Raw genomic sequence first — 19,306 nt, 5'->3', positions numbered from 1 at the left:
TTGTTTGTTTAAGTGGGGGTGGGGGCGGAGTGTGACATGATGATTTTTGTCCCATATTTCCATGTCCTGGCTGTGTTTTCTATCTTGGCCTTGCTTTCTGGTGGATTCATTTCACATGACAGAAGGTTGGCCTATGACCACAGTGGTTTGAGCCTCCAAAGTATGCTCATTGACCATCCATGACCCCTGTAGGCAGCCATGAGCTCCTGGTTGCTTTGACCAGCTTGGGTGGCCTTCCCTTGAGTGTGTGGGTTGCTTTGTGAAAAGAAGAGAAATGGGTAAGAAACTAATAGTTTGCTGCCAGTGAAAATAGCTTATCAGTTGGAATTTTGGAGGTAACTAAAACCCGGGCCAGAAATGACAGAAAGTAAAAGCAGGTTGTGTCTCCAGTTAGAAGGTGTTCTCTGTGTTTGGATTTCTGTGTGCATTTTTTTAAAAGATTTATTTATTCATTTTATGCATATGAGTGCTCTGCATATATACCTTTATACCCAAAAAGGGTAACAGCTTCCACTGTAGATGGTTGTGAACCACCATGCAATTGCTGGAAATTGAACTAAGCCAGTTCTCTTAACTGCTGAGTCATCTCTCCAGCCCCCTCTGTATGCATTTTAAGTATGTGCATTTTATGTATGAACCTTAGAGTAAAAGGTATTTACTTACCTTAGGCTTTATTCAACAGGACTGATGTTCTGACTTGTCTATTTACTGGACTCTAGTGTCCTGGTGTTAGACAAGCAGATGTATTTTGTGCCTTAGTGGAACTTCACAGCCAGTGGGGAGGGTGGCACACCAATACACACACTGATCTAGGAAGAGATGAGCAGTTTATCAGTAAACAGTTTCTGAGGGTTCCTGGTATATTCTTGAAGTGTGCAGCAGAACCAGCCTTTGGACTATGAAGAATAGACAAGAGAAATGGAGTTGAAAACAGGATAGGGAGAAAAACAGGTTGCCCAGGTGAGCCATGGAGAAAGAGGCATTATATGGACTGTACCCTTTATTTGATGGCATCCTTAGCACATTAATGTGTCAAAATTTAATTTTGATAATGGGTGCTAGTTTCAGACTATCTTATTTCCTAATACTGATTTTTTTCTTTTTAAACATATTGTTATCTAAAGATTTATTTACTTGTTTTGTTTGTATGAAACAGAGAGACAGAGAAAGGTCATGTGCCATGCCAAGGTGTGCACTTAGAGGACAGAAGGCAACTTCTCAGGCATCTGTTCTCTCTTTGCACTTTGTTTTGAGGCAGGTTCTTTTTTCTGCTCTTCCACTGCCAACAAGAGCCTTTCAGCAATCCTTTGGTCTCTCCCTCCTGTCTTGCTGTAGGAATTAGATGTACACCACCACATCTGTCATGAGTTCTGGGATTGGAAATCAATCATCAGACTTGTGCAGCAAGGATTTTTAACCCACTGAGCCACTGTCCTGGTCCTTAAAGATCTTTTGATTTATGCTTCACTGACCACTGTAGCAAATGGAAAGTTAAGAAAGTATGCCTGTTTTTGAATAGTGGTTGTGTTTAGTATGTTGGTCATTTAATATTTTTCATTGATTGAATTTGCTACCTGAATAACTTTCTCTTGTCTTCTTTGGATGGCAGATGTCTCTGCTGTGTCACCTGGTGGACTGCAATATAGCTTGGGTACTTAACCTCCAGTTGCTGTAGCTTCTTTTTTCTTCCTTCAAAAGCCTTCCTTCTTTTTTTTATTTATTAAAAATTTCTACCTCCTCCCAGTTCCCTCTCCCTCCCCCCAGTCCCCTTTCCTCTCCCTCTTCAGTCCTAAGAGAAGTCAGGGTACCCTGCCCTGTGGGAAGTCCAAGGCCCTCCCCTCTCCATCCAGGTCTAGAAAGGTGTGCATCCAAACAGACTAGGCTCCCAAAAAGCCAGTACATGCAATAGAATCAAATCCCAGTGCCATTATCATTGGCTTCTCAGTCAGCCTCTCCTTGTCAGCCACATTCAGAGAGTCCGGTTTGATCACATGCTCATTCAGTCCCAGTCCAGCTGGCCTTGGTGAGCTCCCATTAGATCAGTCACACCGTCTCAGTGGGTGGACGCACCCCTCGCAGTCTTGACTTCCTTGCTCATGTTCTCCCTCCTTCTGCTCTTCATCTGGACGTTGGGAGCTAAGTCCAATGTTCCAATGTGGGTCTCTGACTCTATCTCCATTCATCGCTGGATGAAGGTTCTATGGTGATATTCAAGATATTCATCAGTGTGGCTATGGGACAAGGCCAGTTCAGGCACCCTCTCCTCTGCTGCCCAAGGACCTAGCTGGGGACATCCCCTTGGACACCTGGGAACCCCTCTAGAGCCAAGTCTCTTGCCAACCCTAAAATGGCTCCCTTAATTAAGATATCTTCTTCCCTGCTCCCATTTCCACCCTTCCTCCATCTCAACTATCCCACTTCGCCAAGCTTTCCCCAATCCTCCCCTTCTCTCTTCTCTCTCCCTCTCTCCCCTTCCCCCTATCCCACCCCCACCCCCATGATCCAAACTTTGCCCAGCGATCTTGTCTACTTCCAATTTCCAGGAGGATAAATATGTTTTTCTTTGGGTTCACTTTATTATTTAGCTTCTCTAGGATCACGAACTAAAGGCTCAATGTCCTTTGTTTATGGCTAGAATCCACTAATGAGTGAGTTCATACCATATTCATCTTTTTGGGACTGGGTTACCTAACTCAGTAAAGTGTTTTCTATTTCTATCCATTTGCATGCAAAATTCAAGATGTCATTGTTTTTTACCGCTGAATAGAACTCTAATGTGTATATGTGCCACACCTTCTTTATTCATTCTTCCTTTGAGGGGCACCTAGGTTGTTTCCAGGTTCTGGCTATTACAAATAGTGCTGCTATGAACATAGTTGAACAAATGCTTTTTTAGTATGATTGGGCATCTCTTGGGTATATTCCCAAGAGTGGTATTGCTGGATCCCTGGATACTCAAGGGAGTATTTTTACTGTGTGTTGTGTGTCAGTGTTGTCCAACAAAACTTGCAGTGAAATTGGTATGCGTCATGTCTGTACAGACACAGTGGCCTTTAGCTTCCCCTGTGACTGAGTAACTAAAATGCAGGCAACATGCTTGAAGTACTTAGTGATTTTGTTTAATTTTAATCAACTTAAATGGCTTCATGTGGTCAGTGGCTTCCCTTTTGATACAGCATATGTACACCCATCTGGAAGAACCTGCCATGGTTAGACATACAGACTTTGCCCTGTGCCGTTAAGTTTTATATAAATGTTTATGTGACACTAGGTGGAAGAACTACTGTGTTTAGGTATTTGGTTGGTTTCAAAATAGGGTTGAAGTAAATCAGCTATACTTTTATAAAGATATATTTAGCTTTCTTGACAATTGTCCTATTTGCTTTGGTAGTCCCTTGTGTTTCTGCCCCTAGATTCTCAGCCAGTCAGAATTGTAAGATGCCATTCTGTCTGCTGGCTGTGGCTCAGTTCTATGCTCTCCCAACTGTGGCCTGAATCCTTTACCTCTGTGCTGGCTAGTTCTTTCTTGACCACACCTATGTTCAGGATTCCACAGCAACTGGTTTGGACTCCTAGAGAATGAGGCAGTGCCAATCAGCAGAGGGGCAAAAAGTGAACTGACTTATTAATAAGTTTAGTGTCTGTTTCTGATTAGAAAAGTTAGAGTTTGGGAAAAGGCTTATGAGCAAAGTGCTTACTGTACAAAGTATGAAGACCTTAGTTTGGATTCTCAGCACCTCTGTAAAAACCAAGCATGACTACTACAATCCTAGCAGGCAGCTGGAGATATCAAGATCTGTAGGGCTCACTGGCAGCAGTCTATCTAATCAGTGAACTAGAGACCTTGTCTCAAAAAATACAAATAAGGTGGAGAAGCAATATCGACCCTACATGAACCTTTGACTTCAACACATGTGTACCCAGGTATACACATGAGCATATGCACACACATGCAAAAGTCGCAATTCTCTAAGTGCTAAGTGCTGTATTCACATAAATGTGGGAAAGTATATGACCTGGTATTGAATGAACAGTAGAGGCCTTCCCCATAATCTGTTTTACCTATTTTTGTTTGGTTCTAGGAATGTTTCGGAGAATCACAGCAGCTGCCACTAGACTCTTCACCAGTGATGGCTGTGAAGGCAGCTTCTATACTCTAGAGCACCTCAATGCACGGGTTCGATCCATGGTGCCCACGCACCCAGCCCTGGTACTGCTCTGGTGTCAGATCCTGCTGCTCATCAATCACACTGACCACCGATGGTGGGCAGAGGTGCAGCAAACACCCAAGTAGGTACACAGCTTCCCAGGCCCAGGCAGCAGCCCAGTGTTTGGCCTGGGGCTTGGCTGCCATGAGAGCGTTTTTATTTTCTATTCTTCATGAAGCTTTGTAAAATTTTAACTTCACATAAATCTTTCTTTCTTGGGTACTGTTTTGTAGGGAAATGTGGTCTGGCTACAGGCATTCAAATGAAAGAGCTGCTTTTTCACTGTGATTTTCTTTGACAAATTCTTTGACACTGTTCCATCACGTGGGCTGTGCTTGTCAGGCTCTATCCCTCCTGCTACGTCCTATGGCTTTCATTGGTTCCACAGCCAAACATGTTGCAATGTCTTAACTTTGTTATGATTAAATGTGTTCTGGGTATTCTTAGATAATGAAGGAATTATTTAGCAAATTTCGAAACTGATTGGAAGTATTTTATTAATTTATTTTTATTATTCAAATAAACTGTTTCTGATTGTGGGTGGCCCTCTATTTTGCAGAGTTTTTAGGCTTAAATCTTAGCGTTCAGGTACTCACTCATATCTGAACATGTTTGGAAATAAAAAGCTGTGAGCCCTGATGAATCAGTCCTTAGTGTAGTTTTGGACGGCTTATTAGTCTTTGTGGGGGGGGGAAATTCCTTAAGGAAGAATATATAGGTGAGGTTAGCTTCTCAGCTTGGTGAAGGGAGACCAGGAGCTCCCACCTTTTACATATCCATGTTGGGAGCATCATTGTCTCTCTACTGTGTGCTCTTTATGATGGTGTCTATGAAGGACATAGAAATGTTACTTTCTGCCACCACATGGGACCACCTGGGGAGGCATCCACAAGATCATTTGAACTGCTTAGAGAATCACTTAAGCCTGACACGTTAATGAAGCATTGTAAGACCTAGTGGACACTAAGCCTAGCTTTCCATTTCTCATATGTACATGTAAGTCAGCCTTGAAGCTGTTTAAAACATTTTAGTGCAGGAAGCTGCTAGGGACTAAGAATTTGCATATATTCCAAGCCCTTCCTATTAATGCTGCTACTCCATAGACTGCTCTGAGCACGGGGATGTCTCAGCATCACCCATGTTTGTTCCTTTCTTATTTCTTTTGCAATTTTTATTGTTCATTTTTTTAATTTAAAAGAATGTTTTTAAGTTGAAATAGAATCACATCACTTCCCCACTTCTAACTACCCTCCCTCAAACCCCCTCCACACCCCTGTTCTCACATTGATCATTTCTTTTTTATTATATTTGTTACATAAATATATGTGGTATGTATTATGTATGCTTATATGTGTATGCACAAGTAATATATAAATGGGAGAGGCTAATTCTCATCCCAGCACTTATTAGCTACCTATAATTCTTTGTCTAGGGATGAGATCCTGTGAAATTTCCCCATCCACATTATATACTATATACATGCAATAACATGTATGTTATTACATATTATTATATATAATATATATGTAATAATGTATATACATGTAATAATTACTATATATGTTACATAATATAATTATTACATTATATACATGTATACTGCCTTTGTTGTGATCTTGTTTATGCATGCATTTCTCTCCTACACTGCTTCACATCAGACTTTTTGGTATTCTGGCTCCTACAATCTTTCTGCCTCCTCTTCCGTAAACAGATGTGGGAGTTGTAAGGTAGATGTATCCACTAGTCCTGGGCTCTCCACAATCCATTGATCTCATTCTGCATTGTGTCCAGTTGTGGTTTCCTATCATTGTCTCCATTTGTTACAAAGAGAAGATTCTTTGATGGGAATGGTAGCTACAAATTGAAGCTCAGAGCTGGGTATGGTGGCATATATCTTTAATCTCAACCCTCAGGAGGCAGAGGCAGTTCCATCTCTGTGAATTTAAGGCCAATCTGGTCTACAGAGCAAGTTTGAGGCCAGCCAGGGCGACACAGTAAAACCTTGTCTTAAAAACAAAACTGGCAGCTCTGACCAAAGGTACTTGCTGCTAAGCCTGATTACTTGAGTTCAGTCCCTAAGACCCACATTCTCTAGAAAGAGAATTGATTTTTACATGTTGCCCTCTGACGTCCACAGGCACACTGTGATGCACATGCATACAAATAATTTCTTTAAAGGCTTAAAAAAATTGGTTTTGTCATGGAATATCTTATTTTCTCCATCAATGGTGATTGAAAGTTTTGCTGGGTATAGTAGTCTGGGCTTGCATCTGTGGTCTCTTAGTATCTGCAGCACATCTGTCCAGGACCTCTGGCTTTCATGGTTTCCATTGAGAAGTCAGGTGTAATTCTGATAGGTCTGCCTTTATATGTTACTTGACTTTTTTTTTTTTGCAGCTCTTAATATTCTTTATTCTATATGTTTTGTGTTTTGATTATTATATGGTGAGGAGACTTTTTTTTTATTCAGTCTATTTGGTGTTCTGTAAGCTTCTTGTAGGGATATCCTTCTGTAGGTTGGGAAAGTTCTCTTCTAAAATTTTGTTGAATATATTTTCTGTGCCTTTGAGCTGGAGTTCTTCTCCTTTTACCCCTATTATTCTTAGGTTTGGTCTTTTCATGGTGTCTCAGATTTCCTGGATGTTTTGTGTTAAGAATTTATTGGATTTAATGTTTTCTTTGGCCGATGAATCTATTTCCTCTATAGTATCTTCAATACCTGAGATTATCTCTTCCATCTCTTGTATTCTATTGGTTATGCTTGCCTCTGTAATTCCTGTTCACCAAGATTTTCCATATCCAAAATTCTCTTCGTTTGTGTTTTTTTTTTTATTGCCTCTATTTCAGTCTTCAAGTCTTGAACAGTTTAAACTGTTTGCTTCACCAGTTTGATTGTTTTCCTTGATTTTCATGGGTTTCTTTGAGAGATTTATTGATTTTTTTTATCCAGTTTTTTGTGTTTTCCTGCATTTCTTTATGGGAGTTTTTCATTTCCTCTTTAAAGGTCTCTATCATCCTCATAAAGTTACATTTAAAATTGTTTCTTCTGCTTCTTCTGGGTTAGGATGGTCAAGTCTTCCAGTTGTATGACCACTGGGTTCTGGTGTTACCATATTGTTTTTTAGGTTGTTGAATGAATTATTGCATTGGCGCCTACCCATCTCTTCCTTCAATTGGTGCTGGCAGTGTCTTTACCTCCTGCCAATCCCTGCAGTGGCTGTCTGTGTCTTTGAGAACTGTTCTTAGTCTGCTCTGTAATGTCACTGTCCATGTCTCAGGAAGCCACTGAAGTCTCTCTTGGCTCTCACTCTTGGTTTGCTCTCTTGGTCAAACCAAGAGAGTTTGGGGGCAGAGTTTGTAGCTTGCAGGGTCTGATGGGTCTGATGGATGGGGTGGGGGTGTTGGAGCAGTCTACCTGCAGGAAGCTTGCCACCTGACTGCCTGGAAAAGCTGAGGCAAGTGAGGGTGGGGCCCGAGATTTTGCCCCCTTATGGAGTGCCTAGAAAGTGGGATGTCCTGCTGGGTGGGTGGTCACTCAACTCTTGGTCCTCTCTGTATAGTAGCAGAATGTGTTTCAGAGTTCCACTGAGGTTGTGGGGTAAGGGGGATAGGAGGGTTTGGGGATAGAGTGGGACTTGTAGCATGCAGGGTCCCATAGATGGGGTGGGTGTGTTGGAACAGCCTGCCTATAGGAAGCTTGCCTGCTGGCTGTCTAAAGAAGTTGAGGCAGATCGGGAAGAGGCCTGGGGTTTTGCCCCAGTATGGAGGGCCTACAGAGTGGGGTGCCCACCTGGTGGGTGGTCACTCACCTCTTGGTCCTCTCTATGTAGTAGCAGGCTGTGTTTCAGAGTTCCATTGAGGTTGTGGAGTATGTAGAGCTATAAGAAATAGGGTCATAGACATTTTCTTTCATTTTTATTTGTGGGGTGTGTTTGTATGCACACGCTTGCCTTAGCCCACATGTGGAGGTCAGAGGATGACTTTGAGGAGTCAGTCCTCTCCTTCCATTGTAGAATCTAAGGATCAAACTCAAGTTGTTAGGCTTGTGCAACATGTACTTGTACTTGCTGGGTCGCCTTGCCAGCTCAAGAGGGGGTTTCTAATGATAGAGATAATGGTCCCAGTTATCCAAAAGGGCTACAGATTTGAGTGTACAGAAGAGGCAGTTTTGAGTTGGTGAATATGAGATTTGGCTACAAACATCGATTTTATTGTATGTAGTTATTGACAGTCTTTCAAAGTTGAAATTACAGTTTCTTTTATTTTTATTTTGTGTGCATTTGTGTTTTCCCTGCATGTATGTCTTTGTGAGGATGCCAAATCCCTAAGAACTGGAGTTAGAGACAATTGTGGGCTGCCATGTGAGTGCTGGGAATTGAACCCAGGTCTTCTGGAAGATCAGCCAATGCTCTTAAACCACTAAGCCATCTGTCCAGCTCTGAAATTACCGTTTATTCCCCACCGCCATATATTAGAATGAGAAGACCATCACTTCTGGGTCCTTAGTGCAGTATTCTTCCAAGGAGCCTCCCCTGGCTTTTCTTCATTTGGTGAGATCACAAGATCTGCTCCTAGGTAGCTTATACTCCTCAGTGGCAAGGTCATAACTGAGCATTATTTGTGTGATGATTTGATTAATATCTGTCTCTTTTTTATGTTTGCTGTTATATTCCTATCGGGACCATTTTCTATTCAAACCATAACTATGTCTCCTGCTAATTTCCTAATTGCAAATTCTACCTATTCTCCTTCAGAAGTTCTTTACTCATAGCTGTGAGTATAAGTTACAAAGCTCCAGCTGAGAAAAGGGCAGGTGTTCTGTGTAATAGTTTCTTAACTGACATAGGAAACCTGTTAAAATGCCTTTTGTACATCTGTAGTCAGATACAAATAATACCATCATTCCAGGCAGTTCCCCCTTGTCTCTTTAGCCATCCCTTCCCCCATCCATGATAAGGTCTGATCCATGCATACTGTGTTCCCAGAGCAGAATTCCATAGACAAGAACTCTACATCTGGTTATTCATCAGCACCATATGTGTAAAATTTATTTTTGTGGTAGTAGTGATCTGTGATTTATTCCTTGCACTTGCTGAGTAGTATCCTTCTATTTACTCTTCCACTCACTAGTTGAGGAGCAGAAATGTTTGGCAGCTTTAACAAGACTTTATCCTATACAATATTTTATCAGTTGTTTCTTAGTACTGAGGAGTTGCAGGATTGGTCAACACATTTCAAATGTGCTTGCCGTTCTGTGACCTCTGCCCCTACTGAGATTGAGCAAAAGCCAGAAGGGTGGGGTGGGATTGTGTCAGACATTATGTTTTAAATATTTGGCTAAAATCAAGAGTCTCCAGGATTTTATTTAGAAAGAAGAAAGATGCAGTGAGAAAAGAGTACCAAGTGGAATAATTGCTTTAGTGGGGAAGAAAAAGCACTTTGAACAGTAATTCCACAACTGGGACCTGCTTAGTAATATATTTGAAAATGAGCAGGGAAGTATGAAGTGAGACTTCTCTATGGCACCTGACAGTGATTTTAGAACATGTGAAATTTAAAACAACAACAACAACTGCTTCATTATCAATCATGACCAGTCTGAGTTCTGGAATGGACATGGTAATTAGAATTGAAGCTTTATAGTGGATTTTGCTCTTCAGCCAAGCACTGTAATTATCTGCCTGCTAAACCTTCTTGTGTCCTTTAGTGTTTTCTAGGAACAGAAGTCTGAGGTACTTAAACACACAACACCAGTCTGATGTAGCAGTGTTTGGAATAACTTGTGGGTTTGAGAAGAAAGATGAAGCTTAGCCATTCAGTATTGTGTGTGTGTGTGTGTGTGTGTGTGTGAGCTTGCTGCTATCCCAGACACGTCCTTATTGCATCTCTCACTCCTTGTAGAAGGCACAGTTTGTCCTGCACGAAGTCACTTAACCCCCAGATGTCTGGTGAAGAGGAGGATTCTGGCTCAGCAGCTCAGCTTGGAATGTGCAATAGAGAAATAGTGCGAAGAGGGGCCCTTATTCTCTTCTGTGATTATGTCGTAAGTGTGAAAAATGTCTGTGATGGTTTTTAAGGGAGGAGAGGACCACAGCATTTGCTGGGCAACCAGACTATTCACTGCCCCGCAGATACATCATACTGAGGAGAGGTAACAATATTTGATTTTCTCTGGGGTTTAATTAGAACAGCCTGGACCCATCCTCTCTTAAATTTCTAAGTTGATCTTCAAAGGCTTTCATTCAGATATCACTAGTTTATCACCAGGAACTTAGTGCCTGGTATATACTGGGCAGTTTTGTCTCAAGGTGTAGGCCAGACTGCCTTGAAACTCACAGTGGAGACCTGGCTGGTCTCAAACTCAGAGATATCCCTTCTTTTGCCTCCTGACTGCTGGGATTAAAAATGTGTACTGTCAGACTGGAGAGATGCCTCAGAGGTTAAGAGCATTGACTGCTGGCTGCTGTCTTCCAGAGGTCCGTCCTGAATTCAATTCCCAGCAACAACATGGTGGCTTACAACTTTCTCTAGTGGGATTTGGTGCCCTCTTCTGGTGTATAGACATACATGTGTACATAATAAATAAATCTTTTTAAAAAAAAATGTGTACCACCCTGTCCAGCAAACACTACATGATTTTAACAAAGCTAAATGCACTGACTTTTGTGGGATTTTTGGCTAATTTTTTTTCCATTTATTTTGTAGGAAGGTGTTAAATGGATTTGGATTTCAGAATAGATTTTCTTTTGAGTACCACTTTTTAAAAACAATCACTTTTGTGACATTTTTAACAAATATAGCATCACCTATTTGATTTATGAAAACAAGTCTTCTTTAATCATGTTGGTTTAAAATAAGTTACAATTACATTTTAATTTAGATTTGATGATTTTTTTAAAATAAACTTGGAATCATATATACATTTCTATTATAGAGCAGAATGGTTTTTAAAAGTCTGAACCATTATTAAAGGCAGTAGTGTCACATGCCTTTAATCCCAGTACTTAGAAGACAAAGGCAGATGGATCTCTGTGAGTTCGAGGCCAGCCTGTTCTACAAAGCAAGTCCCAAGATAGATAGAGCTATTACACAAAGAAACCTGTCTCGCAACAAACACAACAATAACAAAAACAGAAATCTGAAACAGAGGAAAAAAACCATATTTGAGCCAGCTGTGAGCAGAAGTGGTCTTATGATGTGGTCACTTGAGTAATGTTCACTGCGTGTTTTCAAGCCGGGGTGCACTGTACAGAGCAGTCCATGTGTATATATATGTCTAATCCTCCCCCGCCAACCTCCCGAGATTGTAGGTGTGTGCCATGATATGCAGCTTAATATTCACTTTTTACTTGACATTCCCAAAATTGAAATAGTCTTTTATATTTTGTTCTGCTTTTGAGAAATAATATGATATAATGGTATTTTTCACAAAAATATAAGAAAGAAAAGTTTCATATGTAAGTACTATCAAATAGTTCCAAATAGAAAGTTAGCCAGATATTAAAATTGATCAGGTTTTGGCTTTTGTCTAGGATTATGAATCAAGGTGGAAGGGCTACATGTATTTTTAAGTATGGATATTATTTATTTTATTTATTTTTATTTTTTTTATTTATTACAAATTTCCACCTCCTCCCCGCCTCCCTTTTCCCTCCCCCTCCCCAGCTTCCCCTCCCAACCTCCCCCTCTCTCTCTAGTCCTAAGAGCAGTCAGTGTTCCCTGCCCCGTGGGAAGTCCAAGGTCCTCCCCCTCCATCCAGGTCTATAAAGGTGAGCATCCAAACAAACCAGGCTCTCATAAAGTCAGTCCATGCAGTAGAATAAAAATCCAGTGCCATTGTCCTTGGCTTCTCAGTCAGCCTTCATTGCCAACCACGTTCAGAGTGACCATTTTGATCACATGCTCCAACACTCCCAGTCCAGCTGGCCTTGGTGAGCTCCCATTAGATCAGTCCCACTGTCTCAGTAGGTGGATGCACCCCTTGTGATCCTGACTTCCTTCATGTTCTCCCTCCTTCTGCTCCTCATTTGGACCTTGGGAACTAAGTGCAGTGCTCCAATGTGGGTCTCTGTCTCTTTCTCCATCCATTGCCAGATGAAGGTTCTATGGTGATATACAAAATGTTCATCAGTGTGGCTATGGGACAAGGCCAGTTCAGGCACCCTCTCCTCTGCTGCCCAAGAAACAATCTGGGGACCTCTCCTTGGACCTGGGAACCCCTCTAGAGAGAAGTCCCTAGCATATCCTAAAATGGTTCACTTAATTAAGATATTTACTTCCCTGCTCCCATATCCACCCTTCCCCCATCCCACCCATCCCATTCCCTCCAAGCTTTCCCCAATCCTCCCCTTCTCCCCTCTCTCTACCCATCTCCCCTTGCATCCACCCCCCACACCCCCACCCCGTGCACCCAAGTTTTGCCTGAAAATCTTGTCTACTTCCAATATCCAGGAAGATAACTATATGATTTTCTTTAGGTTCACCTTCTTATTTAGCTTCTCTAGAATCACGAATTATAGGCTCGAAGTCCTTAAATTAAGCGGCCCCAAAAACTCTACCAAAGAACTCCTACAGCTAATCAACACCTTTATTACTGTGGCAGGATACAAGATCAACTCCAAAAAATCAGTTGCCCTCCTATACACAAAGAACAAAGATACAGAGAGGGAAATCAGAGAAACATCACCTTTCACGATAGCCACAAATAGCATAAGGTATCTTGGGGTAACTCTAACCAAGGAAGTGAAAGATCTATTTGGCAAGAACTTTAAGGTTTTGAAGAAAGAAATTGAAGAGGATACCAGTAAATGGAAAAATCTCCCATGCTCTTTGATTGGGAGGATCAACATAGTAAAGATGGCAATTTTACCAAAAGCAGTCTATAGATTCAATGCAATCCCCATCAAAATCCCAGCGAAATTCTTCACAGACCTTGAGAGAACAATAATCAAGTTTATATGGCAAAACAAAAAACCCAGGATAGCCAAAACAATCCTGTACAATAAAAGTAGTTCCGGAGGCATTACCATTTATTTTCTTTTTAAAAATTTCAAGTGAAACTTCTGTGTTCTGGAGAGATCTATTTTTTTTTGAAAGTAATTTTATTAAATTATAAAGAGTTTCCATTTACGCCCCTCCTCCCAACGCCCTCCCACTCCCCCCCTCCCTCTTCTCCTCCCTCTTTGTCCCCAAGGGCAGTCAGGGTCTCCTGCCCTGTGGGAAGTCCAAGTTCCTCCCCCCTCCCTCCAGGTCCAGGAAGGTGAGCATCCAAACAGACTGGATCCCAAAAATCCAGTATATGCAGAGGAAACCAGTCCCAGTGTCATTGTCAATGGCTTCTCAGTAAGACTGCAGGCCAGCCACATTCAGAAAATCCGGCCACATTCAGAGAATCTGGTTGGATCACATTCAACAATTCTTTCAGCTCTGTGGCAGTTTGTGCCTCTTTTCTCCATTAACCACTGGAGACAAGAGTAGGTGTGGAACAGCTCGTGATGGCAGGCTCATTTACTTCAACATGCATGCAAGCTCCACTAGCAAGTGGCTGCACCAGACTGTTCACCTTACCCCTGTGGGCACTCGTCTCTTGACTTTCCCAAGGAGCCAGTGCTTCTTTTGTTCGTTCTGATGTTGAGCCATTTACTAGTGGCTCTGGGAGCTGGACATTGCCATTGGGGCGACTTCCTGTAGCCTCTGCCACACGACATCAGAGGTGCAAGGCTCTATAACTAGGTTTCCTTCATTTCTCATATTTACTTGTACTTAGGTACTGTCTTCACCGAGGCAAAGTTTGTATTTGGAATTTGTTTTTTTCTTACTCTTTCTAGCCTTCTTGTCTAACTGAAATATATCTTTTATTATATCTTTCCTAGTGTCAGAATCTCCATGACTCAGAACACTTAACGTGGCTCATTGTAAATCACATTCAAGATCTGATCAGCTTGTCCCATGAGCCACCAGTACAAGACTTTATTAGTGCCATTCATCGTAATTCTGCGGCTAGTGGCCTTTTCATCCAGGCAATTCAGTCTCGTTGTGAAAATCTTTCAACTGTAAGTCTTTAGCCTGCCAGTTTGCTTTCTCTGCCTTAAAAAATGAAGCACTAGAATTTTGTCAGTACCAATTACCAGTCTGAGAAAAAAATAAATTCTTGTTCCTTCTCAATATTAGCCAACCACCCTGAAGAAAACACTTCAGTGCTTGGAAGGCATCCATCTCAGCCAGTCTGGTGCTGTGCTCACGTTGTATGTGGACAGGCTCCTGGGCACTCCCTTCCGTGCGCTGGCTCGCATGGTCGACACTCTGGCCTGTCGCCGCGTAGAAATGCTTTTGGCAGCAAATTTACAGGTACAAGATGGTGGTTTATATAAAAACTTAGCAAGTCAATCAAAACATTTGGTCTGTGGACCTGGTCTTGATTGGCCACTGATAGGAGCATGTATGCCATGTTTGTTATTCATGTATTTAACCAACTACTTCTAGTCTGCTCTTAATAGATATACTGTGCATACCATTTTATCCTTTTAAAGTGGGTGTGAGATTATATGTATCAAAATCCCTAATGTGTTCTTGTATGTGTAGAGCAGCATGGCCCAGTTGCCAGTGGAAGAACTGAACAGAATCCAGGAGCACCTCCAGAATAGTGGGCTTGCACAAAGGTAAGGCTGCAGCATGGGGTTCTGGCATTTGGGCTACCAGGGTATAAGAACTTGGATATGTACAGGAACAAATAGCAAGGAAAAATAATTAGTGTCCTGTGTAGGATAGTTCACTGTAACAGTATCACAATAAAAAAAGGGTTTTTTAAATGTCAAACATGGGTCTCCTGCTAGTAAACATGAAGAAGTGGCAGTCAAACACCTGTTGCACACATGGGAGACTCCTGAACTTTATGGCTGTTGAAAAGATGGGAAGTGTGTTTGTTGCCTCCACTCCTGGACCCTTGATGAATGAGAGTAAATGCATAACCTAGTACATAGGTTAGAAGGATTAAACCTGAGAGCACTACCTGGCTCTTGGCTTATGCACATTACATTTATGTCTTGTTAAGTGCCATCTCTTTATAACTACTTATTTGTTTAATTGTTTGAATGTCTTTTAGAAGCCTTTATTAGAAACATTTCCATCTGTAGCATAGTTCCTTGAGTACAAGATAAATTAAGAAAATCTTTCATCTCTTCCATTACAGATAGGGGTAGGGAACACACACATATGTACATCAGAAAGGGTGATTCTGTCCTAATTTTAGTCTTTAGAGGGTTTTTATGGTGATGTTTCTTAATGGGACAGAGTATAGTCAAGATAATTTTTCAGTCTTCAGAGCCACATGATATCATTTGACATACGAAGTATCACATTGACTTTGGATGGTAAGAGAACAAATTGTCATTGTGCTTGACTATAGACATAGTCATAGACCAAGATGAGAAAGATTATAATAGTAATACTTTGGACCAGATGAAATGATTCTTTTGTGAAATGACATTCATAATGGAATAAATTGTATCATTATGGGAAATAATTTGTACACTTGGATCTTAGAAGAATCTATTTTTCATATATTATCTATTTTTCATATATTACAAAATCCACTGGCTAGGAATGTATAGCTCAGTGGTAGAGCACTTGTCTAACATGCCCAGGCCTCTGTGTTCATTCCTCAATACTGTCAAGAAAGAAAGAATAGAATAGCTTTGTTAGCTGTTATGTAGTGCATTGCCTAATAGAATGATGAGCATAAATGAAATTTCTGGAAAATATCAACAAGATATAAATTGTGGTAATTTAAAGTAACAAGGGCCTAAGTGTGCATCATGACTTTAGAATGTTGAAGGGAAAGTTCAAAGTATGTTTCATCTTGCTTTAAGAAGCTACTTCTGTTCATTGGTTTTACATGTTTCTAGGAACCATCTTTCTTAAACTGAGATTTCAAACTAAAGGACCAACTGCTCTGTGGTTTCATTTGTGTTTCAGACACCAAAGGCTCTACTCCCTGCTGGACAGGTTCCGACTCTCTACCGTGCAGGACTCACTTAGCCCCTTGCCCCCAGTTACTTCCCACCCACTGGATGGGGATGGGCACACATCTTTGGAAACAGTGATTCCAGACAAAGTAAGTGTCCTGTATATCTAAGTGAGCTGGCCAGGGACCATGTGAAGAAAGATAGCCTTTGTCTAGAATGAGGGTAAGAGTAGGCGTCAGTCTGCACAGGACCCCTGATACTCAACTCAGGTTTATTAGAAACTCTGCTTGTAGATTAGAGTGGAATATGGATGCCATGAGGTCCTAATGAGAAAATGATGATGATATGTAACTTTTGTGGAGGAGTGTGGGGTCAAGGTCAGGTGGCTAGTTGGCAAGTCAGGAGAAGTTAGTTGTGACCCAGGGCCTATGACTGCAAACATTGTCAAGTACATGCTAACAAACTTGGCCTGTCTCCATCTCCCTGAACCTTCTACCTCCTATGAAGTGTTATACTTCCTGCTACTAGGTAGTGTATAATGGGTATAATGGGTTGCCACCTTCACCATTCATACTTGAGAGTTAGAGATTGTTAGGACCTTGGGTGGGGAAGAGATGTGATTTTAGAAACCTGCAGCTCATAGAAGAAAGCATACGTTTGCCCCAGGCCTGGTCTGGCTGCTGAGGAGATAAGGGAGGTGCACACTCCAGTAGAGTGTAGATGGTACAGTATCAAGGAGTGGATAGAGGAAAGGTTGCTAACCCTCAGAACGTTGCTGAGTTTGCAAAGACTGCTAGAAGTTCCATGGGTGGAAAAGAAGAGGGTATTCAGGCTCAGAACAACAGAGAGAAGATGCATGAGCTGTAAGCCCAGGGTGTGTCTGATGTCTATACAGGCAGCCAGGGTCCCAGTGCTGCAGTCACAGCCCAGAGGAGCAGCCAAAGTGCCTAACCAGTTATGCTCCCCATTTTTGCTTCTTCTCAGGACTGGTACCTTCAGCTTGTAAGATCCCAGTGTTGGACCAAATCAGATTCTGCACTGCTGGAAGGTGCAGAGTTGGTGAATCGCATCCCTGCTGAAGACATGAATGACTTCATGATGAGCTCGGTAGGGCAACAATGGGAGTCCAGGGAATCACCAGCTCTGCTTATCTTTTTGAGTTTTACTTGTATCTTAGTTAGGATTTCTTTTGCTGCAGTGAAGCACCATGACCAAAAAGAAAATCGGGGAAGAAAGGGTTTATTTGGCTTACACTTCTACATCATAGTCCATCATTGAAGAAAGTCAGGACAGGAACAGGGCAGGATCCTGGAGGCACAAGCTGATACAGAGACCATGAAGGGATGCTGCTTACTGACTTATTCCTCATGGCTTGCTCAGCCTGCTTTCTTATAGAACGCAAGACTATCAGCCCAGGGATGACACTACCCACAATGGACTGGACTCTCCCCATCAATCACTAATTTTAAAAATGCCCTATAAGCCTGCCTACAACCCACTCTTAAAGAGACCATTTTTTTAATTGAGGTTTCCTCCTCTCAGATGACTTTAGCTTGTGTCAAGTTGACATGAAACTATCCAACACAATTTCTGTGATTAATGTATGGCAGTGTGTAGGAGACTTGAGTATAGCAAGGGCAGCATTAGGCAAAGCACATGAAGGCTCTAATAAAAAATGGCACGTGAAAGCTCTAATCCAGAATAGCACACCAGTACATGGGGTGTGAATAGGATACTATTTCAACCAAATTGGAATCCTAAAGAGGAAAGTTGTTTTAACTTCATCTTTCACATTTAAAGGAAATGGGTGGCCACAAGCTATAATCAGTCCATCATCATTCATTTCATGACTACATGTGTTCACTGTAGTCTGGAAATTGATTGTTAATAACCCCTTTGTTTTAGTTAGGATTTCTAGTGCTGTGAAGAGACACCATTACAATGACAATTCTTATAAAGAAAACATTTAGTTGGGTAGCGCTTACAGTTTCAGAGGTTTAGTCATTATCATCATGGCAAGAAGCATGGCAGCATGCAAAGAGACATGGTGCTGGAGAAGGAGCTGAGAGTTCTGCATCTTGATCCACAGGCCGCAGAAGATTGTGTGCTACCCTGGAAGTAGCTTGAGCATATGAGACCTCAAAATGCACTTCTTCTAACAAGGGGCTATACCTCCTAATAGTGCCACTTCCTGGGGGCCAAGTGTTCAAACATTTGAGTCTATGGGGGCCATAATTATGCAAACCACCACACCCCTGTATTACTTTTCTCATTGCTGTGTTAAAACATTCTGACAAAAAACAGTTTAAAGGAGGAAGGGTTTGTTTTGACTCGCAGTTCAAGGGTACGGTCCTCATGCCAGGGAAAGCATGGCAGGAGGAGCTTGAGGTGTCTGGTCACATGGCATCCACAGTCTGAAAGCAGAGAGAGGTGAGTGCTGGTGCTCCACTTGCTTTCTCCTTTTTTATTTAGTCCAGGATCCCTGCCCACCATTAAAATGGGTCTTCCCACCTCAGTTAACCTAATCAAGAAAATCCCTGATAGGCACATCAGAGGCTTGTCTCCTAAGTAATTGTAGATCTTGCTAAGTTGACATCAGTATTAACCATCATGCCCACCATGTAGTGAGGTGCCCTGTCCCCTCTAGATATAGAGGAATTCTTTTCTATTTACCCCTCAAATATCAGAAGGTATACTGCAGAGTTGGTCCAGACCTTGAAAGCATTAGTTCCCTGCTCTTGGCTCCACTACCAAGCATCCTTAAGCTACCTTAATGGGCTGCTTTGTTGCCCCAGTGAAGACAAGAACCCACTGCTCCTTGACATATGCCAATGTGAAAAGGAGAAGCAGAAACTGAGGTTAGTGGGAGGTGTAGGGGTAGGGCACACAGGAAGAGATCCAAAGTACAGGATCAGTGAGTTAAATTTTTCCATGTTGTTAAATGGGCTATTAACAATTATGAAAGTTCCAGCTATGACCATAGGAATGTCTGATTTGGGGGTAGTAATGATGAAATGTAGTTTTTAATATTAAAGCTTGATGTTCTATTTGAAAAATTGTTGTCTTCCCCCTAACTCCTTAAATGACTAAAAACATTGACAAAATATAATAAAAACTATCATATGAGGCCAGGCA

General features: G+C 41.6%; 1 protein-coding gene across 4 annotated transcripts in view; it reads left to right on the top strand.

Moving 5' to 3' along the window:
* The window catches only part of Htt (huntingtin), a 153,257-nt gene that overhangs the window by 102,276 nt on the left and 31,675 nt on the right, over positions 1 to 19,306 (top strand). For all 4 annotated transcript variants that reach the window (XM_085691996.2, XM_085691995.2, XM_085691997.2 and 1 more), the window contains 7 exons: positions 4,083 to 4,290; positions 10,110 to 10,251; positions 14,081 to 14,260; positions 14,379 to 14,555; positions 14,790 to 14,866; positions 16,182 to 16,320; positions 17,156 to 17,278. In XM_085691996.2, coding sequence (XP_085548122.2) covers positions 4,083 to 4,290; positions 10,110 to 10,251; positions 14,081 to 14,260; positions 14,379 to 14,555; positions 14,790 to 14,866; positions 16,182 to 16,320; positions 17,156 to 17,278 — 1,046 coding nt within the window. The remainder of the gene's footprint in view (positions 1 to 4,082; positions 4,291 to 10,109; positions 10,252 to 14,080; positions 14,261 to 14,378; positions 14,556 to 14,789; positions 14,867 to 16,181; positions 16,321 to 17,155; positions 17,279 to 19,306) is intronic.

This window comes from Myodes glareolus, chromosome 8 (assembly GCF_982192425.1).
Source record: "Myodes glareolus chromosome 8, mMyoGla1.1, whole genome shotgun sequence".
Lineage (NCBI taxonomy): Eukaryota > Metazoa > Chordata > Mammalia > Rodentia > Cricetidae > Myodes > Myodes glareolus.
The sequence above is the reverse complement of the archived record's forward strand: the minus strand, read 5'-3'. Positions and strand labels throughout refer to the sequence as shown.